A 26,070-nucleotide genomic window follows, 5' to 3' on the forward strand; every position below is an offset into this window, starting at 1 on the left:
TTTGCAAACGCTGGACATCCCTGCTCACCAAGTTTCTTTGAACATTGTCTTGGCTGATTCCCATTTGTGTTTGCAAGCGCTACTCACTGCATGAACAGGAAATGTGAGCAAATTGAGCAGCATTCAAACATTTTCCCCAATTTACACATATCTCCTAATTTGCACAACTTTCCTCCATAGGCTAAAGCGGTGCTGATTCAGTCTAATCTGGGCAAATTGAACTGGGAATTGGGAATGAGATGAACGTGAGCCTGTGTTCGACAAATTGCAAATATTTTCAAGTGGACATGTGCTCACGCTTGTGTTCACACATTTGGAGCTTTGAACGGGGCATGCTCGTCGCTCGCATGTTTTGTGAGCCAAAACGAAATTCCTCTGCATCCCTACTTGCAAGATTTTGATGCAAAGAAGACATCAGAAGAGATCATGCACTTTAAAGTGGATTGCATTCGGATCTTCGAATGTTTGAATGGACTGCAGGCTTGCGTAGCCGTCTCCAAAGCTTACATTCCACATCTTCAGGGCACTGGTGCAGCTAGGGCTGGACCACAGGGCTGAAGTCCAAATGGCCAGCCAGAGATGGGGGCGGTGGCAAACAGGTCCAGCATGAACACCTGAGGTCACTGGGGCTGATGCTGCTCACTGCAGCATCCTTTCTTCTTATTTTTAAAACCGTGTTCTAGACAGGGGCTGGCCAGCTGGACAGGTACCTAGCTACAGATGCTCATTTATTGTTTTACTTTTATATTCTCCTTTTCTGCCACAAAATGGTGCTTATCTCAAGTAAATATATTTCGCCTCGGGGCAGGAGAAGTGACTTCCATTTTGGCCCTGTAGTCATGATGGTGCTATGATTTACGTGAGTTTTAAATGTGAAACTGCACATGTTCAGAATATTTATTTATTTATTTATTTATTTTGAATCAGGGTCGGCAAAGCTAGTTTTTGTTTGTCTTGCTCTAACATATCAGGAGCGTAGAAGCAGTTGTAAAACACGGAATTGTGGTGGGGCTGGGGAGAAGTGATAGTTGTGTGTTTTGCAACTGAAGTAATATGCATGACTATCTGAACAGGGATAACTTGGCCTCAGCAGCAACCTCCAAGCTAGATTACTGTGATGCGCTGCACATGAGGCTGCCCTTGAAGATGGGTTGGAACCTGCAGCTTGTGCAAAATGCAGCGGCCAGATTGAGAACAGGGACCAGAAAGTCTGAACATATGACACTAATTGTGGCCCACTTGTACTGGCCACCTGTAAATTTCTGGGCCCAATTCAAGGTGCTGGTTTTGACATACAAAGCTATACATGGTTTGGGACCGAAACTGATATGCAGAGCCTCTCCTGGTATGAACCTACCTGTATAATATGTTTGTCACCTGAGGTCCTCCTCAAGGTGCCTCCTCAGAGGGATCTTCAGAGCACGGAAACAAGGGAGAGGGCCTTTTCAGTGGTGGCCCCCCCAGTGAGGTCTGCCTTTCACCAAGATCATCATCCTTTTGGTGCCAGGTTAAGACTTTCCTCTACTCCCAGGCGTGTGACAGCATATGATCAGGTTTTTACCAGTCCTAGGTTGTTGTTGTTTTAATCGTTTTAAATGGTTTTTGTGTGTAAATGGTTTTTATATTATGTTTTATATTGGATTTTTAACGGTTTACTTTTTTGTGACCCTCCCAGAGAGCTTTGGCTCTTGGGTGATTTAGAAATGTAATTAATTAAAATAAAATAATAAAATAAAATCTATTTAGGGCGCAAGCCAGCCATGCTGGGAGTTGTAGACCTTTTTTCTGCCTAAACATGCATAAGATCGTGCCCTTAAAGTTTAAAGCCACACACACACACACACACACACACACACACACGTAAGACCATTACGTCCAGGCTCCGAGTGGTCCAGGATCCCACTGCTTCTGGGAATGTGTGCGTATGTGTGGGGTGAGGTGTGTGTAGCTTCAGCATCGTGCCAGCTGGGCTCCTGCTGCTGCCCTGCACTTGTCTGTTGGCACTGTCTGTTGAGGTGTCGGACCAGAACTGATGATAGCCCTTATGGTCTTACAACTGTACATGCTCCAGATTGGTTGTGTAAGTTTCTAACGTGAAAAGATAGGCTATTTCTGCTTCACCGTGCCCTTTCAAAGGGGAGCCAGGGAAGTTCTTCCCCCCGCACCCCTCTCTCTCGCACCCTGTTATCTCTCTCTCTCTCCCTCCTTGCATCTCTGCGAGCATCCTGGGAACTCTGTCATAATGAGCCCTTAATTGGCTTCCAGCTGTTCTCCTCTGGTGACACAAATTGATCCTTTTGAAAGAATGTGTATACCAAAGAACTGCCAACATGGTTTTCTAAAAGCCCGTTCCATTTGGGTAGATTGTGTTGGCAACATGAGTAAAGTTGAAACGACTGGACTTAATTAAGGGAACACTGAATAATAGAGTCGGGGCGGGCGGGGGCGGTACAGGAAGGGGCTCGTGCAGAAAGACGCCAGCCTGTGCCGAGGAAGGGAGGTTGTGTGAGATCCCGTCCGCCATTTTGTTCAGCAAGGCTAACTCCAAGATCAACACTGGAAATACAACTCACAGTCAGGCATGTTGTCAGAAGGCATGTCTGGAGGCTGGTACAAGTGAAGGGGGAAAGAAGGGAGCTGCATTTGCAACATAGATTTGTCCCTGAAATTTCCCAGAAAGTGACCGTCCAAGTGAATTTGGGAGTTTGAACATCTTTAAAAAAATCCAGGGAAACTAAAAGAGTTTCATTAAAACCTAGCAGGTGGGTGGGTGTGGTTTCCACATGTCCATAGGTAATTATCAGGAAACTTGTTTTCTGGAGCAGACTTGTTTCCTGTTGCTCCAGAGGACAGAACTAAAACGGAGGGGTGGAAATGGCAAAGAAGCAGATTTGGGCTAAACATTAGGAGAAACTAGAGCTGTGCACAAACGGCCTCTCAAAATTCTCCAGGCTATTTGTGGTCAGAGAAATGGGGGTGGGGGGATTTCACCGAATTTCTCCTAGGGGAGGAGAAATTCTCCAACCGCTTCTCACAGATAGGGCTCACGATTGGCAGAGGTTGTAGCACAGCTTCTTCCTTTTTTCCTCAGGGTTTTTTGGTGTATTGCACTGCTTCTGTAGGTGGACAGCACCCACTGTGTTGAGGCTTCCACTCTTCTGAGGCAGAATTTTGCATTTCTTTTGGTTTTTGAGCTTACCTAATCACCGCGAGGTGGCTGAGGGCGCTGTGTGCTCTCTCTCTCTATTGCACATCTTTCCTTTGCTCTGCAGCCTCCCAGGCCACCTGCACTTTCTGAACTGAAAAAGCTCCCTGAGAGGAATTGCCTCATGATGGCTTCCTCATGACAGCTTTAACTGAAGCGTGGGAAGCCGAGGAGGCTGCAGGCTGCCACAGAGATTACTGTACAATGACAGGCAGCACACTCATGCGCACTCCTCGGCCACCTCACAAGTAAGGTGAACACAAGAACCCCAAACCCAGGATTTCTCTGAAATCTCTCCTTCAAATTTCTTTCCGAAAGCCATTTCTTTTCTATCAAATTGAGTGAGAATGGTTGAAAAAAATGTGGGAGGAATTTTCGGCACAGCACTAGGAGAAACTTCCTCACAATAAGAGCTGTTTGACGCTGGGACAGTCTGCCTTGAGAGGCGGCAGGCGTTCCTTCGCTGGAGGTATTTAAGCAGAGCCTGGGTGACGTTCTGTCGGGCATGCTGTGGTTTTGGGATGCAAAACCTCAGGCCCAGAAGGCCACACCCCTGTCCCCTGGGCCCACCACTTTCCCCCCAACCACTCATTGCTTGCTGGTTTCCCGGCTTTCGTGCCATTTGTTCTCCATTCTAAAAAGGTCAAAATGCCTCTTCTGAGGCCTATTTACTGGGCATAAGAGCTTTAAGCCAAAATATGCTGGTAATTTGGGGGTTTGGGTCCCACCCTTCTTTAACCTCAGCCCCACCCCCTTTTGCCTTTAGCCCTGCCCACTATTGGGATGTGGCCTCCAGGCCATCTGAAATGCAACTCGTCCCTCAGGCTGAGTTTCTGCACCCCTTTAGTTGCAAGTTTCCTGCATGAGGTTCCTCATTCCTGCACTGCTCTAGTTGCAAGATTCCTGCATTGAGATTCCTGCACTGCTTTAGTTGCAAGATTCCTGCATTGAGCAGGTGTGTGTGTGTGTGTGTAGACTAGATGACCTCCAAGACCCCTTCCAATTCTAAAACACTGCACTTCCATGCAGTGGAGGCTGGTGGCTCTGATGTGAGTGGGGCAGTGAATCCGCTCTGGGGTCATCGTGAAGGTCATGAGGTCTCAAGGGTCATGTTGAAGAGGCTCTGTTTGGGCTGAGCATTCTAAGGAACACCGTTTTGGAGCAGTAGTTCCTTGGAAGCTTTCCTGGGGATCCTCGGTGAGAAGAGCAGTCATGGAGGAGAAAGTTGCCTGAAGGGCAGCTGGTCCACCATGAAGGCTGTTGCTCAGGGGCAGACCACCTGCTTTGTGCTTTGAAGGCCCCAGGTTCAATCCTGGCAACTCTACGTAATGCTGGAGACAGTGGAGGCTGGTGGCTCCGATGTCAGTGGGGCTGTGAATCTGCTCTGGGTTTCAGTCAGAACCAGTCAGAACTTCAGAGGAGCTTTCCCAACCACCTGCCTCCACTGGTTGGAAAGAGTCAAACCAGTATGTACAGAAAATACTGGGCTAGATGGGCCAATTGTCTGACTCAGTATTATTATCATCATTATCACATTGAAATCCCACTTTTTTCCTCTTGCAAGGAACCCAAGGCATCTCACACGGTCCTCCTCCTCTCTATATTATCCTCACAACAACCCTGTGGGGCTGGCTAGTCTGAGAGCCAGTCACTGGCACAAAGTCACCCAGTGAGCTTCATGGCTGACTCCCAGTCCAACGCTCAAACCACTACAGTATAAGGCACCTTCCTATGTTCATACATGACTCTAAGCTACCCAGCTTTCCCTGCAAAGTCCAGACACAAGGAAGCGTTGGGTGATTTCTAGGGATCATTCCCAGTTCACACAGAGCAACGGTGAAGCCCCAAACTGAGCATGCATCTGGGAATATTCCTTGGAAACTCCAGCAATTCATACAGGCGTTCCTGGGCAGAGATGCGAGTCTGGGAAAGTGTCCCCTGGTTGTAGAAAGCTGGAAAAACAACCTTATGCACCATCTGTGACTGCTAATGCAGGAATGGTCTGTGTGTGTGTGTGTGTGTGTGTGTGGTTTTTCTATTCTTGGTGCTGAGTCTCTAAGATGTTTTCATCCACAGGACAGCGACCCTGTGGGTGCAAGTGGGAAGGACCTGCCCACAGTCTATGTCACAACCATCTTGGTAAGACAGTTCAGCGCTACTCTTTCTACAAATGAGCGAGTTGCTGGAACGTGGCTAAAATGGCTGATCTTTGCAATATGGGTGGACCCCAAAGACGGGAGGACTTGAAACATCCCCTCCCCCCAATTTCAGATGTTTAGGAAGGGGCAAGAACCCTCCTAAACATCTGGATGTCTGGGGGTGGGGCACATTCAGAGATTTGACATTTTCTTACATGTTATATATGAGATGAAGAGAGTTTCTTGTAAGTTTTTCTCCCCCCAGGTTTCAGCTTGAATTATTGGGGGGGGGGAAGAGTAGGATGGCCCTTAATGAAATGTATAAACACCCCTGCTTCCCCAATTTAACCAAATCATGCCCCCCATTCTAATATTAGTAACTATGTGGGCCATCACACAAAGCTTGGGGGGCCTCTGTCCCATGTAATTCCAGCACTATTCAGCCCCCTCTCCCAGGTATCCAGAATTTTAATCTCCAAGTGATGGTGGAGGCAGTGGCAATGATGGGTGAATCTTTTCACTAGTGCACATGAACACTAAGGCACCATGTCACACACAGACTGCCTTGCTACAGCTGGTGACATTCATTTTGAATCCCTGAGAACATATTGTATGGCACATATATTTTTCATGTATGTATCTAACCCAAACCACAAAACTTTGGTCCCGAGTGAAATTTGCAAATAGTATGTTCAGTATAGAGGCAGGCTAGGGATGGCGGAGAAGTTCTGAGAAGTTCTCCACGAATCTCGGTGCGGCCGAATGCCAATGCATTCGGCCCCCCGAAATTGGCAGTGAAATTCTCCGCCGCCACCCCCCCCCGGGATGGGACTTACCTCCTGCGAATGTCCCTCTCAGCGGCGTTTCGGAGGCGTTTCGGCGGGGGCAGCGGCTGGTCTTCCGACCGGCTGCCGCCGCCGCCATTACAAAATAAAGTAAAAAACAACAACAACCCCGTGATAGGCTACGTAACGATTAACGTAGCCTATCATGGCTAGATTTCCAAAGTCAGCCGTGATAGGCTACATGATGATTAACGTAGCCTATCACGGCTGACTTTGGAAATCTAGCCGTGATAGGCTACGTTAATCGTTACGTAGCCTATCACGGGGTTTGGGGTTTTTTTTCCACTCTTTGTCGCAGCCGGGGAGACGGGGCGCTTCTCCCCAGCCTGAATTTCGGCCGGGCAAGGCGGGACGCCTCCCCCCCCGCCTGAACTTCGGGGGGAGAAGCGAAGCGCCTCCCCCCCACCGTGAAGCCAAGCTGCGAAAAGGTAAGTGACTTTCGTACATCCCTAGGCAGGGCTATCCAGCCTAAAGGAAGCCAAAACCATACTTAAGCTCAGTCACAATCTGCTGCTTGTTGGAGCAACGTACAGATGAGCTTATCTGGCTTCCAGCCCTTTCATCACTCAGAGATCTCCACAGTCTTTTTCCCCATTCCTGCCTACCTAGGAAACCTGACTTGCCCCAAACCCTATAAAGACCCAATCCCAAACAGAACCCTGTAACCCATGCTTCACAGCACTGACTGATACTCAGCTGTCACTGTGACAGAGCGCAGAACAGAAAGTGTGCGTGTGAGAGATTTTGGCTATTTTCAGGATGGGGTGAAGCATAAGGACAGTGCAATGCAACATTCAGTGGGGTTCCTCTGTGCTTCCAGCTCTCATTTTAAAAAATCCCATAATGCCCTGAAACAACCCCACACCACATCACAACATAGCATTGTTCCAAGGCATTCTGTGATTTTAAAATAGGGCAGCAGCACAGAGGGACACCGGTGACTTGCCCCCCCAGTAAATGCAAAAGGGGAGATGCAGTTTGACCCTGTCCCTCCCCACAAAAATGCATGCAAAAAGTTCCCTAGTTGATGACACTGCTCCAGAGGCCGGATGAAAACCTGACAACCCTAGCAATCAAAAGGGAACCAGGTCAGCTGAACCATGAAGCTCTGTCCGTAGGGTCTGATGTATGATGTTTCTTTTCACACGTGCTTGTGGGAGGGACAGGGCAGTCGGCATGTCCTTTCAGCTAGTTTTCCCTTGCCTCATCCATAGGAAGACCCCTATGTGATGGCAAGAGGCACGGAGCTAGAGGGATACTGCATTGACCTCCTGGAGAAGCTTTCTCAAATGCTGCACTTCAAGTACAAGGTGGGCGTTGTGAAGGATGGGAAGTATGGCGCTTTGAGTCCCAACGGAAACTGGTCTGGGATGATCGGAGAAGTCGTGAGGAAGGTAAGATTTTTCCTGGATGAATTCGCATCATCATTATTTTATTATTGATTACATTTCTATACCGCCCCATAGCCGAAGCTCTCTGGGCGGCTTACAAAAGTGAAAACGTTAAATACGATATAAAAAGTTTCAGGAGAGCATGTGTGTGTGTGTTGCATGCACGCACGCACATCTGGTTGTGGGCTGGCATGTTGTATGCCCACCCCAACGAGAAAAGGGCAGTATGAAGTTGCCTAGGATAGATGCCTTACCAGTTTCAAAACAAAGGTGCATGTAATAGGCGAAATATGCACAAAAGTGCATGCACACTTTCATGTGAAATTCTAAAAAAATAAAATAAAAATCGACATTCAGGACTAAGCAAACTTAAAACTGGAAAAATGAGAAACGGAGAGAAAGCAAAGTGGATAGACCTGGTATGAATTGGCTGCCTCAGACCGGGTCTTTGTGTAGCTCTGGTGACCTGTTTAAACGTTTTGTGCTTGAATGCCAACACAAAAACAGGTTTGGACGTGCATATGGCAGGCCATCTTCGTAACAAATATCACCGAGGAGCTGTCCACTTGAGGCAGATCCAGGGCCCACAGGGGAGACAGCCATCAAAACTAACCCACAAGACATCATTAGCCCCCTCTCAGACTCTAAGTGCCTTCAGTTGACCTTGACGGGATCCCTGGAACTCCGTCCCAGCAGCCCTCCAAGCAGAACTGGACAACAACCCTGAAGACTGTCCACCCCGAATGACGAGGCGCCTTTCAGAATTAGGATTCTCCTCTGAGAAGCTATAAATAGCAGCGAGTATGATTTCCAACTGCGGGAGGAGCTATTTAAGAGCGTAAGAAGAGCCCTGCTGGATCGGGCCAAAGGCCTATTTAGTCCAGCATTCCATTTCCCACAGTGGCCAACCAGATGTTCCAATGGGAAGCACACAACTGGGGCATGAGTGCACCCTCCTCCAGAACTGGTGCTCCTCAGCAACTGGTAATGAGAGGTGTACCACTGGTACAGGCAGTAATATATAGCCATCATGACTAGTTGCCACCAAAAGTCCTATCTTCAGTGAATTTGCCTAATCCCACTTTAAATGTCCAAGTTTGTGGCCCTTACTACATCTCGTGGAAGTGAATGCCATACTTTCAACTATGCACTGTGTGAAGAAGTCTTTCCTTGTATCTGTCCTGAACCGCCTACCACTCAGATTCATTGGATGAACCTGAGTTCTACTATTACGATAGCCACTTTCTATCCTATCTACTTTCTCCACACGATGCATAATTTTATACGCCTCTATCATGTCCCCCTTTGCACACCTTTGTTCGAAGCTGAAGAGATGCAAATGTGGTAACCTTTCCTCATAAGGGAGTTGCTCTGGCCCCTTGTTCACTTTGGTTGTCCTTTTATGTACCCGTTCCAACTCCACAATATCCTTTTTTTTGGGGGGGGGTGTCCCCCCGTGTTCTTTCACATTGTGCCAGAAACAGTCCACCATGAAGGGCTTGTCAGACACCACCTCATCTGCTCTCCTGACAGGAAGCAGACCTCGCTGTTGCTCCGCTAACTATTACGTCAGCAAGAGAAGATGCCGTTGACTTCACCCAGCCATTCCTGCACACCGGCATCGGTATTTTGCTTGAGAAGGAGTCTGCCCTCGAGGACGCCTCACTCTTCCACTTCCTGACCCCTTTCAGCAAGGAGACCTGGGGCGGCATCCTTGCAGCCTACCTGCTCTCCAGCCTTTGCTTGTTCCTTGCCGCCAGGTGAAATATCTCTTTCCCCTTCTGGGTTGTTAGGAGGGAGAAGTGGCGAGAATGTTGGACTGGGAGTCGGGAGATCCGGGTTCTAGTCCCCACTCAGCCATGGAAGCTCACTGGGTGACTTTGGGCCACTCACAGACTCTCAGCCCACCCCACCTCACAGGGTTGTTGTTGTGAGGCTAAAATGGAGAGGAGGAGAAGGATTATGTACGCCACCTTGGGTTCCTTAAGGAGGAAAAAAGGCAGGATATAAATGAAATAAATAAAAAATTAAGCAAGTGATAATTTACTGTGGTGTGCTTGTAAGCATGCTATAACACCCAGTTGTGGATACCAAAAATTATCTTAACCGAGGTGTTTTTTTTTCTTTACTGTGTCTGCACATTTTTTTTGCAGTCACATTTTTTACAGTGTCTGCACATTTTTTATTATATCTGCACATTTTTACTGCACCTGCACCTGCTGTGTGTTTGTGCGTATGTGTAGAATAAAATTTCTCCACAACGTTTAGCAGGATATGGAGAACCCAGCTTGCGGAGCAGTTGCACACACATAGATAGACCACCACATGGTAAATGATCATATCCACCTCTTAGGGTTGAGACAAAATGGCCCCCCCAAATACACCACCCAATCCCAGGTGGCTAAAATGTGGGACCCATTTCAGTGATGTGCGTGTGGGGGAGGCTACAAAATTTTTCAAAAGGTCCATGGAGAAAGGAAGAGGACTTATCCTATTTTGGCCTTCTCATTGGGAGTTCTCCTGGACTCAGAACTAACTGGGGAAGCTCAGGCAGTGGCTAGGAGTGCGTGTCACCAGCTTAGGCTGGTATGCCAGCTCTGGTCCTATCTGGAGAGAGCTGCCTCAGTTATCCATGCATTAGTGAAATGCATTCTGCGTGGAGCTGCCTTTAAAAATGGTTTGGAAACGTCTTCTAGTGTAGAATGCGGCTACCTGGGTACAGGTGGGAGCTAGGTGGTCTAGGTGATACCTAGATAGTGCCAGTTACACTGGCATGGCAGAATTTAGGGGGCAGATGTCTGGGGCCCCGCTCAGCAAAATGAGCAGGAGCCCCCCCCCCCAACACAGCAGGTCTGGTTTACCACATTTTGAAGTGAGGGAAGCAATACACATTGCCATCTCAAGAGGGATGGGATCCCCGTAAAGCCATTTGAAGCAAACAAAATAATACAGGGTGGGAACGAAGACCGTGGCTCAGTGGCAGAGCCCCTGCTTTGCGTGCGGAAGGCCCCAAGTTGAATCCTTGGCCCCTCCACCTGCCCGCAGCCTTGGAGAGCTGCTGTCGTTGCCGACTGTGCTAGATGGACGGATGGTCTGACTAGGGATAAGGCAGCGTCCTGGGTTCCTATGTGCCTGGAAGTCCAGAGTCTAGAATTACCTGCACAGAGGGCAGTCAATATCTGTGTGTGGGGGCTCCAGCCAAGAGCTTTGAACCAATTACGTTACACGTTTCTCACGGTTCCAGGAGTCATTCCTTCTCTCCTGTGTGGCGCGCACAGCTTGGGGAATTCCTGCAGTGCACTCAGAGCGTCCACCAGGGAAGGGCGAATGATGCCACTGTGCTTTTGTTTTCCTAGAATGAGCCCCTGTGAATGGGATGGAAATGAAGAGAATCGTTTCACATTCCTGAACAGCCTGTGGTTTGGTGTAGGATCCTTCACCTTGCAAGGTAAGCCATATAACGGGAGCGTGGCCTTTCGATGTTATAGCCTAAGGGCTCAGGGCGCCATTTAGGGTTATCAGAAGATCAGGCAATTCTCCACCAAACACGGGAACCATGGTCTTTTCTGATCATGGTAAGGGTGCAATCCTATGGGGATGGCCACCAGCCTCTGAACATGGGAGGCTGATGGCCATCCAAAGCAGAGCATGAGGTACAGTGGAGGCAACCTTCCTATGTTTTTGCCTGCTTTTATTCTATTTTTATTTATTCTCATCTTTTATTATGTTTATATTTCATTCATATTTTTACTCATTTTTAAAATTTAATTTTAAATATATTTTCATTTTTCACTATTTTTAATTTATTCATTATTGTTTTAAATGAAAACTGTTGTTGTTGTTGTTGTTGTTTCTAGTTTAACTTTTTTCTCTTTGATTTTTTAAAAAAATCTTTCCCAGGCCTAGCGAGTTATTCAGGAAACACTAATAAAGGTTTTGGGAGGCTGCTGTCAAAAAATGAATTAGGAACCTAGCTTTCACATTAGTGAAGAGACGGGAGGGGCCATGGTTCAGTATTTGAGCCCCTGCTTTGCATGCAGAAGGTCCCAGCTTTGATCCCTGGATCTCCAGGCAGGGATAGGAAACTGTCTTGCCTGAAACCTGGAGGGCCGCTGCTGCCAGTCAGTGTCAACAGTACCAGGCTAGAGCATAAGCCTGATCTCGGAAGCTAAGCAGGGTCAGCCCTGGTTGGTCCTTGGATGGGAGACCGCCTGGGAATCAGGCTTCCTGCGCTGAGCAGGGGTCGGACTCGATGGTCTTGTAGGCCTTTTCCCAGCCTATGATTCTATGATCAAGCGTCTGTTTCAGTTTAAGGCAGCTCCCAAGGTTCCTAAGAAGGTGTGTCCAGCTTCTGTACTAAGGCTGTAGCACTGAATTGTTCTCAAGCCACAAGAGAGTAAGTTTAACTAAAACACAGACTCAGCACTGCATTCCCAGTCTTTCAGCCGCCTCGATGTTCTTTACGGTGCTGTTAGGGTGGCTGCTAAACCCGTTCTGCTTTGCCTTTGCAGGCACAGTGCCCCAACCCAAGTCTCTCTCTGTACGGATAATTTCTGCCATCTGGTGGCTGTTTAGCATCGTGCTACTGACTGCATACATTGCCGGCTTCAGCTTCGTTTTGGAGTCAGGATCCGAACAGCTCTCCATCCAGACCTTTGAAGATCTGGTGAAGCAGAGGCAGCTGGAGTTTGGCACCATGGAAGGGTCCTCCACCCTCCTGTATTTCAAGGTGTGCTGGCTAGGGCCGCTCTGTTACTAGCGGGCGCAGGAATTGGAGGGCTGGTTTCACACATGCAAGCATGTTGCTCATGACCTCATCCCATGAGAATGTTTGCATTTCTCCTAGTTACATCCTATTCTGTTAATGCTGTGGCTAATTTTACTCTGTAAATCAGGGGTGGGGAAGCTTTTCCATCCGGATCAAAGGCACTGGGTGGAAGGGACTTTCCTGCCCCCTCCTTCCTACGGTAGCCCCCACCCCCCGCTCAGCCCACTGAAATTGCTTCAGACAAGGTCAGGAGACCCTGCTAAATGGGGTGAGCTGTGGGGGGGGTCCCTCAAAATTGGGCAGAGGGACGTTCTGCAAATAGAGCTCTTCCTCTTATGGAAGGCAGATCCTAGATTCAACCCCAGGGACTTGTCCTTTCAGGAAAAAAAAGAGGTGGCAACCTTAAAACTCAGAACCACAAACGTGAGTAAATACACAGCGAAGCAAATTCGGACTTGTTAAGAGCTACGAACTCAAAACCTGGATGGACAAATCTCCTGCGATGGTTTCCGTTTCTCCCACATACATATTGTTTTAAATCTTACGTTCTTTCCGTCCCATTCATGTAGAAATGCGTGGATTTCAATGAATCCTTCTCAAAACGTGACCCTCACTAACTTCTCACCCACCCCTAACGAAACCCCAACTGTGGTTCTTTTTAACTGTAGTAGCAGCTTTCTTGCACACACAAAGGACATGCTTGTGTACACAGTGGGCTGCCTCTGCCCTTCCTTGTACAAGTGAGACATGGTTGTCGCTGCAGAATTCCAAGAACCCCATCCAGCAGATGGTCTACGAATCCATGAACAAGAAGAAGGACACCGTTTTGGCAAAGAATTACCAGGCGGCAATTCAGCGTGTACTGGATTCAAATTATGCTTTCATCGGAGAGTCCATCTCTCAAGATCTCGCTGTCGCCAGGCACTGCAACTTGATCCGCTCTCCGGAGGTCCTCGGGGCCAGGGGGTTTGGCATTGCTACACCGAAAGGTAAGACAGCAAGTGTCAATGTTCTTGCCTGGGATGTTTTTTGTTGCAGTCTACTTGGTCTTAAGCTTTCATTCTGGCTTTTGCCGTTTCTCATTATTTTGGCATTTGTTTATAACCATGGCTACTGCTTGCCCTAGACTTTTCAAACTACTTTTATGTTATGCTGTTGATAATGTATCAACATTAGTGTAATACAGCCTTCCCACACTCATGCCCTCCAGATATTTCAGACTACAACTCCTATCATCCCGAACCACTGGCCACACTGGCTGGAGCTTATGGGAGTTGTAGTTCAAATCATCTGGAGGACATGACATTGGGGAAGACTGGTGTAAGACTTTTATTAGGACCAGATAAAATGTCTTCAGGTAGCAAGGGAGCTTTTGAATTCACCTCTTCTTCAGGCTGGATATTATGCAAAAGCAAAAATAAAAAAGGGGGGAAAGAGAAATGTTGCAAGGCATAATGTAAAAGCCAAGCCTGGAGTTTGAAATACTTAAGGTGGAATGGAGAACGAGCTATTATGCAGCCTTAATTTGGTTTGGCTGCAAATGGTGCAAATCAGATTGTTCCAAGAGCTCTGGGGATAGAGAAATGTTGGCTGGTCTCCCTTTGAAAATATAAACACCAACACTTATTTGGATGTGTTTTTAGCACTGATCGAAACACCACAGAACCTTCTGATGGTCTAATCTGTTGTCAGCATGACACCTCCAGTTTATCTTGAGAAGTTGGACTATTACAGCATCTTTCTCTCTCCCCTTTTTGGCTTACAATTCAGCCTAAACAAAAACTCTGATACGCTCAAAGGTACAGATGGCCAGGGTGGGGTGTGGGGGGGCGGATTCATTCAGTTCACATTTCAATGTGAACTTTTCTAATTTGGACCTTCAAACCACTATGCAAACTGAAACTCGGTTATTGTTCAAAATGCACAATTTTACACATTTTGCAATGGAGTTCTCCAGTTACAAACATGCATACAAAAATGTGCATGTTAGAAGAAAGATGTTCATTGAAATGATGAACTGAAATTCAGAGATTCATCCATCGTTATTCAAAGGTTTGCTCACTGCTTTCTAGCATTTTACATTGGTCCTAACAAAGGGGTTACGTTTCGGACGCTGTGTACGATTTGGCATTGAGTTCACCATCCTGACTCAAGTTCATTTTTTTAAAGTGAACATTAGTTATAGGGCAGATTAGAAATATAATAAATAAATATAATAATACAAAATGCTATGAGGAAAACTTAGGGAAAGCACGTGGGTGAAATTTCAGAAGCCAGTGGAAAGGCTAAGGAAGTTTTTCAGGAAACACACATGAAAGATTGTTGTTGTTGGGGCTGTAAAAAACAAACACACCTAGAAACAAAAACCCAATCAAAATTATGTGCTCGGGATAATAAATGCAAATTAAATGTTGCGTTTAATGATTTATGTTGCACTGCCTCCCAAGAGCTTGTTATTCAAATGCTTGGGAATTTGTAACAGAAAAAACAAATGGGAAATAGAAGCACAGTCAAGTGTGGGGGCAAGTGAGATGTGAGGGTTGTTGGACTAATAGCCATGGTGTGCAGAGGGATTTCAGCAGAGGAACAAAGAGTTCTCCTGGATCCTGAAGGCAAAATCCCAGGTTCTCAGACCTTGAGGTGTTTCCAGTATGGCTGACACTTTCAAGCAGATGTCCACTGAACTGAGGACTAGAAACTTGCGCAGGGTGGTTACGGGAGTAAAGCTCCCCAGAGGAGCCAGTTTTAAGGCTCCTTGCTGCTAGAGGTCCTCCTATGGGGGTATAAAGGGACCAAAAATGCCACATAGTTCAAGGAATGGGACCAAGAGTTGCATACGGTTAGACCAGAGTGTGCCACAACATCGAACATTGCTATCAAAGTGCGGTCTTGTGAGGGTTGCAGAGCAAATGGTTCCAGATGGCTAAAAATGGTGAGTCCAGTCACATGTTACATAGGAAGGTGCAGATGTGTGCACAAGCGCCCTTCCACACGCAAGATGTCTTGATCCAGCAGGAGAGATTCATACATGGAAGCAGGTGTTGGCACTTGCTGCCAATGCAGATGTACATCCAGCTGTGCACTAGTACCATGGTGCTACTGTCCAGTCCCTTGAATTGGGTACATGAGTCTTTTGCTGCAGAGGGGGAGTTCAAATCACCCCCTGGTGTCTATATTGCACTGCCTTTATACAAACCTGGGTCCATGCTTGAAATACTGTTTACAGTTCTGGTCCCCACATCTCAAAGAGGATATTTCAGAGGTGGAAAAGGCCCTGGAAAAAAGCAACCGAAACAACCCAGTAGCTTGAGCAACTCCCCTACGGGAGCGATGACAAGATTTGGGCCTTTTTAGTTTAGGAAACAGGCAGCTGGGGAGTTCTAAAATGGACGTGTGAAGAAATGACGGTAAAATCTGGGGTGATCCAATGAAGATGAGAAAATCCAATGCAGGCAAAAGGAAGGATTTCTTCACACAGCACATAATTAACTTGTGGACTCCATGGCCATGAGGTGTGGCGATAGCCAGTAGCTTAGATGGCTTTAAAAGTTATGCATTGTAATTAGGCAAATGTATGGCGGGATAAGAGTATCAGTGGCTACTAGTCACGATGGCTATATGCTACTTCCAGGGTTGGATCCAGCAACCCCAGGAAAAAGCTATTGTACAATCATGTGGGCTTCCCAGAGGCATCTGGTTGACTACGGGATGCTGGATTAGGTAGGCTTTTGGTCTGATCCAGTAGGGCTCATCGTATGTTCTTACTTGTTCAGTGTAACTTGAACCGAATTTGACCCAGCCTAAAATCGTTCCCAGCCGCCAATGTGGGGATCACTTAGGGATCACTCCATACGTGAGCAAAAATCCTCCTACTCCTCATCTTCCACGGAGAAATTGGATTGGATCAAGTATCTGTCTTTGGTGCAAGAAAGGGCTGCAGGAGGCTCTGTCCACAGGTGTCGTCTCAGCATGATTTTTGGACATTCTCTTCCCCTTGCATCACACTGTCCCCCAATCTTCTGTGTAGCATTTTCAGGTGTCTGGAGGGGCTGTTCTGCCAACCAAGTTACACGTTAACAACGTTAACGTTACAAACGTTAAAAACGTAAACGTTAAAAATGTTAAAAACGTTGTTGTTCAGGCAGGCATTTGGGGTGGGTTAGGGTATTTTAGAAAATGTTTTTATTGTAGAATTTTATTGTTTTAAACTGTTTTTATTGTACGTTGTACATCGCCCAGGGTGGCTGGGTGACCAGCCAGATGGGCGATTAATAAATTTAATAATAAATAAATAAATAAAATGTGCCTAACTCTGGATCCAACCCAGAGAGAGACAGAGAGAGAGAAAAGCGGGGAAAGATTAAATAAATAACACACGTTACCCAATTTCTAGCCTGGATTTGGGTGTGAACAACATTCTCTGGAGAGGTAAGGAATACTTGCCTCTGAATTGGCCAAGCCAAGAGCAACTCCTTTACTATTCCCTGTTTGTTCTTAGGATCCTCCTGGACTAATAAACTGTCAGTGGCTATCCTGAAACTTGGAGAATCTGGTGATCTTGACTACCTCCGGAGCAAGTGGTGGGAAAGCAGCTGTTCCCAGGAAGATCATGACAAGTGGAGCCCCCTGAAACCTCACGCTCTGGGAGGGATCTTCCTCATACTTGCACTGGGCCTTGTGTTGGGAATGATCGTCGCTGTGGTGGAGTTATCCAAAAAAAGCCGGCGCACAGCTGAACGGGAGAAGGTGAGCTACACCTCGAATGCAGCCGATGAAGTGGGCTATAATCCATGGAAGGTTATGCCAGAATGAATTTGTCGGCCTCTAAGGTGCCACAAAACTCTTTGTTTTTGCTGCAATAGACGAACATAGCTAGCCTCTATAAACTGCATTTCTTGATGCCTTATTTATTGAGCTCTAGCACAATGCCTGGCATTAAGGTAGACACCCCACCTATATTCTGCATTCCCAATATCATTTGTGTGATTTGGTTCAGAATGAATGTTGTTGTTTAGTGCGTGGAGAGAGGTGCTGTGTACTTGTGGGATCACCTGGGAGAAGGTGATTTGCCTGTGTAACATGGATGGCCAAAGGTTTCCCATTCTGACTTCTACCCTCGCTTAAAAAAAATTAAAGATTAAGGTCTTAAAGCCCTTATCAGTACCTAGATCTATGGGAGGCAGGCTGGATTTAAATCGAGGCAATGATTTAAATCCACAATTTTAAAAGGCCAATTTCGCTCTCTTCCTCCATCATACCACTCCTGCTGCCAGAGCCTTAGTGTATTATGGATTTCTCCTTCTCATCCCTTCTTCCATCTTTTCTTTTCTTAGAAATCCTGCTGCTCTGTGTTCACAGAGGAGCTGAGCCAACGATTGCGAACGAGAGAAGACAAGAAGCAAGAGAATGCAGGGAAAACAAAGCCATGAGATGATGTAGGTGAAGCATGAGGCCAAACCTTAATGAACTTTTTCTTCTGATTTTTACCCTACTGTGCATTCCATAGTGATGCTCTCTTGAGCTTCTCATTAACAGTAGGGGATGTCTGGGAAAATCTAGTGTAGCTTTTCTGTAATAACACATCCTAGAACCCTAACTCTCTACATAACATTGCAGACAACTGAACCATTCAGGGGACTGCTCGTGCCTGGGTTCTGGATTCTAATATTTCTAGTGTTCGAGGGGACGTGTTACTGATTTCTGTAAACAGCAAGCCTTAGCAAGATGATCGGCACTGACCGTAGTCATCTGGAAGCTTAGGAAAAGCTATGCAAAGCATCGTTCACAGCTCTAGGTGAACAGCAGCAATTCTGTGTGTATGTGCGTTGGGTGACACGCAGAGTTGAATGTAGAATTGAGCTTCTTGATGATCTTTTTAAAGACCAAGTTTCTAGTCCTTAGGAGCATGAAAACATTTGGGCACTGCTGGATACAATTTCTGAGGGATTGCTGGAGAGCGGACATAGTGCTTCAGTTGCCCGTGGAGCAGCTTGCTCTTCCATGAGACCGGCAGCAACAGAATGAAATTATGCAAACTTGCTCAGTGTGCAGAATTTATGCAGGCTACAGCTTTCTCTTAGCCCAGGATTTTATTTAGTGTACATGCAACCCTGAAAGTGGCCCTCTGTTACCCATTCAGCTGTGCCATTAGCAAGTAATTCAACAGTGGATGGCAGGAAGGCTCCCCTCCTGGTATTCTAGGGTGTGTCCTGCAGCTGAAGCTTAGAAAGTGAGTCTGGACTGGGCTGCTGCTACCCATAATAGCAGTGCATATGCCCATCTTTTTTCAGGGCACCAGACCTACACTGGACTGAGACTTGTAGATTTCAGTTGGCTTAAGCATGACTCAGTCTGTGTTGGACTGGGGCCAAAAAGTGCCAGCAGTTCTTTACCTAAAGGAGAATCTAAACGGCATGCATTTCCGCTTGCTTGCAAACAGCAGCAGAGTGATTGGGAGTATCCACGGGGTGGGGGAAAAGGTGTCCCAGGGAGAATCGCAGAATGGCAGGGAGGGCTCACACTTATTTCATGTGAAGTTTACTGAGAATTTAAAAAGAAAAGGGCAGATTAAGTTGGGAAGCAAGCTAGGGTCACTTAAAAAGCAAACAGCCACTACCCCAGCTATTTTTAAGCATGCTGTGTCTCCACTTGTAGAAATCTCTAAGAAACCCTCACACCAAGCCAGCCAGATTTTTTTTTTTTTTAAAGAGGGGGGACAATCAGCTTGCATTACAAAGAATTAGCTGTCGTTTTTATGTATTACAAATCAACTAAATAAAAAATGAGTTGCGGCCAAACTGTCTCCCTGTATATCTACACTTAGGTCAACACCTCCAATTTGCTAAAGGATAAGCAAGAAAAAGGACTTCTGGGCTCAAAAAGGAAGAGAAAGACATGTTCAGCTTAAGTCCTCCCCACCAGCATTTTTGGGAAGAGCGTTTAATTTCATTTTTAGGAATGCTGGACTTCTTGTGAAGTTGCAGCCCTGCAAAACGTAATCTGTGGGGCTGCAGGATAAAGGATACCCCCACTGCCAAATCCTTCCCCATTGTGCAAATTGTTAGGGAAGCCAGGAGTGTCATCCCACTATGGCATTTCCCTGGCACAATCACCCCCTGGGCAGCCCACCTAACAGCTGTTTGGCAGGCTGAATCTGGGTCTCTCCCCCCCTCTCTTTCCATGTTCATCTGTCTAGCCCAGTTATAGCCTAATTTCATGTTACTCTAAAATGAATTTCAAAAGCCCTCTGCATGCAGTTGGTTCTGGGAAGCGCGATCTGTCTTGTCCCTGGCAGCCTGTTCTGTGGGAAACAAGAGGGAGAGGGAAGCCAGGGAGGGGGCAGAGGAAAGGAAAAAAGAAAAAAGGGGTCACCTGCTCAGTTTAGCCTACTGCTGTCTTTGGCACTGCTCACCATTGATGTGCAGCCTTCAAAGGAAGACTCACGAGGGAATGCGGGCTTGGGCAAAAAAGGTGCTGTCCACTCCTGGTCTAGCCCAAAGGTAGGAAACCTGGTACCCAGTTCCCATCATCCCTGGCCACTGCTCATGACTGGAGGCAATGGGAGTCGTGGTCCAAAACTTCTGGAGGGCAGCAGGTTGCCTATGCTTAGGCTAACCCTACGCAGGCGTTCTAACAGTGTGCTGGTTCTAGATGAGAGGAGAGTGAGTGGGGAACGAGTACACAAGCTCCCCGCCCCCCAACACACACGCACACACGTCACACCCTAGTCACCTTCCTTACGTACAAGGCAGCAGAGAGCGTCCATGGATAGAGGTGGTTTTCTGCTGCAGAGTGTTTGTCTCCACTCCCCATCCTTGCCTGTAGTTCATGCAAGTGTTCGGAATACATGTGCACAGGGTGTGCGTGTGTGCGAGGGCAGTGGGGCGGCTCTTCTGGCATGTCCACTTGTGTGTTTCGCAGAGGTGCAGCTCACCACCCACATATGGTCCTCCGGGGAAAAAAGGTTTCCCACCTCTCCTCCAACCAGACAAGGACCTGGCTTAGCAGGGGTGGTTTGCAGGTTTGATTTCATCCTTCCTGCCGTTTAGTAATCAATAGACTATGAACGTGTGTGTGCTTGCTAAGGACAGTCACCTGGAAAAACTTAAATTACAACTTCAAAATCACCCGAGCTGGCTGGTATTATATCCTTTATCTTACCAATCCATGCTTAGAAAAGGGGCTAAAATCCTTCTGCCCCACCCTGACCGCAACCCCCAAAACTAAGTCATCAGTGTGTAGGCCTCACAGCCCTTGAGGTTGGAAGGTGCTCACTCCCAGCTGCTTCACTTTTTGTCAGCATGTAAAAAAGTGTTCACATTAGGGGGTTTTATCCTAGGATAACAGATCATAACACTGCTATATGGAAACAATTACCTAGACCAGCTTTCCTCAGCCTGGTGTCCGCCAGATGTTTTAGACCTCAAACAAGCATGGCTGGCTAGGGGATGCTGGGAGTTGAAGTGCAACATCAGGTTGGGGCATGCTGACCTAGACAAAATTCAGTATCAGTAACCTTCTGCAACAGACACATGCTAATCCACCATGGGTTATTGTGTTGTCTGAATGCAGCATGTTTTTTTCTGTAGGATGGCTTATTAAGCATGCAGTGTGGTTTATTTTTCCCAAACAAGCCACCTTGAGAAATCCATGGCTTGTTGTTAACCACCCTGAACAATCCAACAAGCCACGCTGCACAGTGAATGAACAATCCTGTGGGAAACAGGCTGCGTTCGGACAACACGATAACCCACCCAGTGGAAAACTCGCTGCGCTCGGACAACACGATAACCCACCCAGTGGAAAACTCGCTGCGCTCGGACAACACGATAACCCACCCAGTGGAAAACTCGCTGCGTTCGGACAACACGATAACCCACCCAGTGGAAATCTCACTGCGTTCGGACAACACGATAACCCACCCAGTGGAAATCTCACTGCATTCAGACAACACGATAACCCACGGTTTAACAACAACCCACACTGGGTGGGTTAGCGTGTTATGTGAACCCAGCCACTGGGAAGGAGCAAATGCTGCTGCCACTATTAAACAGTGGCCTACTTCCCTCCCAGGCAATTGCTTCGGGTTTCTGAAGCAACTCCACCCCACCGCCCCAGGCTGTTTTGATGTCTTAACAGTTCTAACCAAAAACACAAAATCATACTCACCCCAAAACCAGACTTCTTCCAGCTCTTTAAAAACTCTATTTGGTATCTGCCAAGTAATGGCTGGTGTATATTTAGGCCAAAATATAAAAAGAGATTTCATTGACATTTAAATATTGCAATACGAATGTCTCACAGAACAAAAAGAAAAGAAAATCAAATCTTTTCCCATCACAAATACTGCAGCATTAAAATAAACACTTACCCAAAAAACCAATATGAGAGATATATGTCACTTTAAGTCACAAAAGCACAATATAAATACGGAATTGTGTGTGAACTCATTTTCCCTGTGGTAATAAAAATACATTCTTTACAATTAAAAGTAAAACTAGTGCAAGTCCTGTTCCGGCGGCCACCCCCGCCACTCGCCCCCTGCAGTCCCTCCTTCTCCTCGGGATGCATCATTTCAGGGGCACCTCGTACTTGAAAATGACACTGAAGAGCTTCCCGCCGAGGCGATCGGCCAGCCAGGAGTTTTTGATGACGGCGAGTTTGAGGCTCTCGCACTTGAGCGCTGCATAGTAGTTGGTGTGGATGGCCCGGCCCATCCCTTCGATGAGGACCAGATCCGTCTTCCGCTCCCGGACCAGGTTGGCCAAACCTTTGTCCAGACGGCTGCAAGAAGAATCAGAGAGCCGGCTGAGAAAAGTGAAATGTTCCATCTAATCAACCCTACAAAGGCCTCCAGAGGTTTTGGACTACAACACCTATCATCCCCAACCACTGGCCTGCAGGGGCTGATGGGAACTGTAGTCCAAGCCACATTAAGGGCGCCCGGTATTAGCCTGCCAGGAAAAGGACACCTGAGGCTTGTGCCTAGAGAGCAGGGCACACAAACCATCATGGGGATGGAAGTGTTTTACTACCATGAACAAGTAATACAGGATCTACTTTGGCAATCATGCAGGCCACATGAGATGTACTTAAATTTTATGAAAAGTCTACAAGCAGGACCTGCAGTATATACTAACCTCATAGCAGGAGTGCTCCTGTCCAGCATTCCAGCCAGTCATGCCTCCTGTAAGCAGCTCAAGCAGGACACTCCCTACCCCATCACCCATTTTTCTTCTTTAGCTAACACTCAATATCTTGCCTCCAACAACACCAAGGACGCCGCTCAACAAGACTGGCCTCAGTAGGCCTTCTGTCTGTCCCATCAGCCAGGACAGCTAGGCTGGTGAGGACTAGGAAGAGGGCCTTTTCTATGGTGTCCCCCACTCCATGGAATTCCCTCCCTAGTGACCCTCCCATGCCCTCTCTTTGATGAGCTTCTGCCAGGCTTTAAAAACCCAGCTGTTCAGGTGGGCCTATGGGGTCGGTTAGGGTTTTTTAGAGCAGTGTTGTTTTGTTAGGCTTTGTTGTTATTGTTTAGTTGATTATGTAAGTTTGTTATTAGTACTGTATACCGCCTAGAGTGGCTGGCCAGATGGGTGGCCAATCAATCAATCAATCAATCAATCAAATAAATAAATATTCCATGGCTACTGACCATGCTCGATCCTCATTGGGCTGTTTTGGAGTGGACTTTTTAAATTTTTATTTAAAAGGTTGTTTTGTGCTTTTGCAAACCTAAGAGTTCCTTCAAGCATGTCAACACGTCCCTTGGTTTCTCAGCGGCTCCATTCCTGTTGGCACTCATCATCTGACTTTGCTATTCGAGGGAGGGACAGATTCGAGTTTGTAGTGGAAAGTCTAGGTCAGGGATGGGTAACACACGCCTCGTAAGCCCATTCTCTGCTACAACCTCCATCCCTGGGGTGCAGTGGCAAAACAATTATCAGCTACAAAGGCTTAAGAGACACATTTAGCTTGAAAACAAGCTAAGGGAGCAATCCTATGGCCGCTAGTCAGCGGCTAGACAGCCATAGAGTATGTGGGTTTCTGGGAACCGACCTCGGAGCCCATGCTCTGACGGTGGATCCCAGAGAACCGGCCTTCCCCCCCTTCCGCAGCCCCATGCTCTGTGCTCAGAAGCAGAGCCCAGAGCAGCCAAAATGGGACGGGGAAGGCAGAAGTACCGGTACAACACATCCTATGTGTCGCCCAGCAGCCTCCTCCCCCAGCTCCGCCTTCCCGAAATCGGCTGTCTAGCTGCAAACACAGGGCAGGAGGAGCGCAGAGGGAATGATCCCTGCACTGGATAGGTGGTCGCCTCTGAGTTCGGAGGTGGCCGCCTATCCCCATAGGATTGTGCCCTAAACGTGTCTTTTGTCAGCTTCCGTAGCCTCAAGGTGCACAGCTCACACTCCAGTGTTGCTTTTGGCAAAAACCAAAGCAGCAAAGAAGGCCAGCCACGTGTCCCACCATGATCTGCAAGTTGGGACCCATCTCTGCACGTGGGGCACTGGCAACTTCAGCCCAGCTGTACGCATGCTCTGCAATGGGAACACCTTCTCCCATATCAGCCTGCCCATTCAATGAGATCTACAGATCAGAGCCTCTTGGCCATTTGGTCATCTGCAACTGCTCATCTGATGGCAACAGGGGACTTTTCAGTTGTGGTGCCCTGCCTTTGGAATTCTCTCCTCCCTGCTATACAGCGGGCACCAGCTCTGATGGTGTTTCAGCGCCTATTAAAAATGTATTTGTTTAACCAAGAATTTGATGAGTTTAATGTCTAGCTTAATGAGATCCTTTGTTTTTATTGTGGATTTTTATTTCAATTTTAATTGCAGTTTTAATGGATTTTGTACACCACCCTGGCATGTGTTAAAGAAGGGTGGTATACAAATGTTTTAAATAAAACAGAAATGAAGAGAAATACCTGGCAGGCTGCAGGTGGACACTGTCTAATTTTGTCCGCTCTCCCATGGCAACTCACAACTGGAAAAACTACAAATATCCCAACCAGTAGAGTGAAGGGGGGAGCAACAGCCTTGGTTTAGCGCTCTTCAAAACAAACAAATTGCAAGAGGGTGAAGCTGAAATGGAAGTCAGATGCAAAAACAAGCCAGTCTGCTTTCACTGTGTTACAGGGGTCGGTAGGATTTGCTTTTTATTAAAAGAAAAAACAACTCACCAGTTAAATAAGGTCTTCTGGGAGCATATTGATAGATTGAGATGGACATCAATAAAAGGCCATATAGGAGATGGGCGGCGGTCCAGAAGTCTGACTCTAGCTGAGTGGCATTAGGGGTCTCCCCCTCTGCTTTTTAAATAGGGAGTAAACACTGTTCTCCATTTCAAGTTTCTCTTGTGACCATGAAACTGGCTCTCATTTACTGATTCTGTAGGAGTCACCCATATTCTACATTTCACACTGCAATGTCAGATAAGCATTTTCACAGACACGTTTGCAGTAGCTGTCATGTTCTTAATGGGTTGCTAAATCTCAATCTGCTAAGAAGGCAGTTTACAACAGGCACTTGTGGATAGGGCTCTGGCTCACTCATTCACTTCATCATTGCCCAGAAGCGAACCCACAGCCAGGAAGAATTCCAGGCCAGGAGACCTCACTGGGCTGCTCCAGAAGAAAGGCCAGAGTGATATCCTGGAACTATCCTATTTACTAATAGTGAACTCATTCTCCAAGAGTGAATACAGCAAAAATGGCTGGTATTAGCAGGGAGGGAGGTATTAGCAGGTTTGGGGGAACCTCTTTAGGGAAAGAAACATACCCACACACTCCAAAAGAAGCTCAATGAGGACTGACTAGCAAAATAGACTAGTGTCAGAAGCTCTCTGCAGTTCTTCGTGCTTTCTTAAGAGCTTCAGCTGCTTTCTAAAGATGGGTAAGTACAACCCTGGGGCATGACGAACAATAACATAAAATAAATCCACGTGGCACAGAGAAGCAAAGCCTTCTCTCTCTCTCTCTCTCTCCGCCCCCCCTCCCTCTCTCTCTCACTGGGTACCTCTTAACATGGGATCTCAGCAATTATGCCTAGAAAGTGCTTATTTCTCTAGCAAGAATAGATGCTTTAACATAGGGATGCATAACTTCCGGCCCAAGCTCTTGCTATTACCTTAGAGTTGAGATTTGCAAGGGATTCCCAATTGGTAGGGGGAGTGCCATGCAGGAGAATCCCTGCTGCTCTTTCCAATCGGGAGATAACAGCAGGGATGCAGTTGGCATGGGACTCAGCCAGCGCTGGGCGGGGGGCCATTCTTCCAGCACCGGCCAAGTCCTTTCGCATGGTGTGCTCTGCCCCCATGGGAATGCGTATGCTGCATGAAGCTAGGGACATTGTGGCATTGGGTGCTTGCTTGGAAAATGCAGGATGTTTAAGTCCTCCTGCCTCTTCCACAATACGCTCAACATCGTGATGGCGTGGCTCTCCCGGCACAAACTAAGGTAACCCTCTGGGTGCCTCCTCTGAAGGGGGCTCCGAGGGTGGCAACAAGGGAGAGGGCCTTTCAGTGGTGGCTCCCAGTTATGGAATGATCTCCCTGACGAGGCCTGCCTGGCATCAACACTTTTCAGTGCCAGATTAAAACTGCCCTGTTTTCTCAGGCATTTGGCAGCATATAATGAGTTGTTAATCAGGTCCTGGATTGTCTTTGGCTGATTGTTTAAAAAATTGTTTGATATATGTTGTCTGTTGTGTGTGCTATC

At 47.1% G+C, this 26,070-nt stretch overlaps 2 protein-coding genes across 11 annotated transcripts in view; one reads left to right on the forward strand and one right to left on the reverse strand.

The window, feature by feature from the left end:
* The window catches only part of LOC146335349 (putative glutamate receptor), a 36,039-nt gene extending 16,898 nt beyond the window's left edge, over nucleotides 1-19,141 (forward strand). Inside the window, exons 4-11 of the mRNA XM_084821987.1 lie at nucleotides 5,282-5,344; nucleotides 7,403-7,582; nucleotides 9,113-9,339; nucleotides 10,936-11,027; nucleotides 12,091-12,308; nucleotides 13,111-13,336; nucleotides 16,846-17,093; nucleotides 17,681-19,141. Of these exons, the coding sequence (XP_084678113.1) occupies nucleotides 5,282-5,344; nucleotides 7,403-7,582; nucleotides 9,113-9,339; nucleotides 10,936-11,027; nucleotides 12,091-12,308; nucleotides 13,111-13,336; nucleotides 16,846-17,093; nucleotides 17,681-17,776 (1,350 nt within the window). The 3' untranslated portion in view covers nucleotides 17,777-19,141. The remainder of the gene's footprint in view (nucleotides 1-5,281; nucleotides 5,345-7,402; nucleotides 7,583-9,112; nucleotides 9,340-10,935; nucleotides 11,028-12,090; nucleotides 12,309-13,110; nucleotides 13,337-16,845; nucleotides 17,094-17,680) is intronic.
* PANK4 (pantothenate kinase 4 (inactive)) overlaps nucleotides 7,601-26,070 on the reverse strand; it is a 55,333-nt gene continuing 36,863 nt past the window's right edge. The window contains exons 18-22 of one of the 10 annotated variants that reach the window (XR_014786020.1): nucleotides 21,939-22,130; nucleotides 21,516-21,575; nucleotides 20,724-20,837; nucleotides 13,189-13,324; nucleotides 7,601-10,944 (exon numbers count right to left, since the gene is read on the reverse strand). Coding sequence is in view for 9 of the 10 variants with exons in the window: in XM_084821973.1 (XP_084678099.1) it covers nucleotides 21,750-22,130 (381 nt within the window). In the remaining variant the exon portion in view is untranslated. Of the gene's footprint in view, nucleotides 10,945-12,787; nucleotides 13,325-16,385; nucleotides 16,402-19,623; nucleotides 19,648-20,723; nucleotides 20,838-21,312; nucleotides 22,131-26,070 lie in introns of those variants that run through there. The other 9 variants (XM_084821976.1, XM_084821975.1, XM_084821979.1 and 6 more) reach the window with 9 other exon arrangements.

The sequence above is a fragment of the Heloderma suspectum genome, chromosome 15 (assembly GCF_057233095.1).
Source record: "Heloderma suspectum isolate Gila_16-S chromosome 15, 16-S_ref, whole genome shotgun sequence".
NCBI classification, from domain to species: Eukaryota; Metazoa; Chordata; class Lepidosauria; order Squamata; family Helodermatidae; genus Heloderma; species Heloderma suspectum.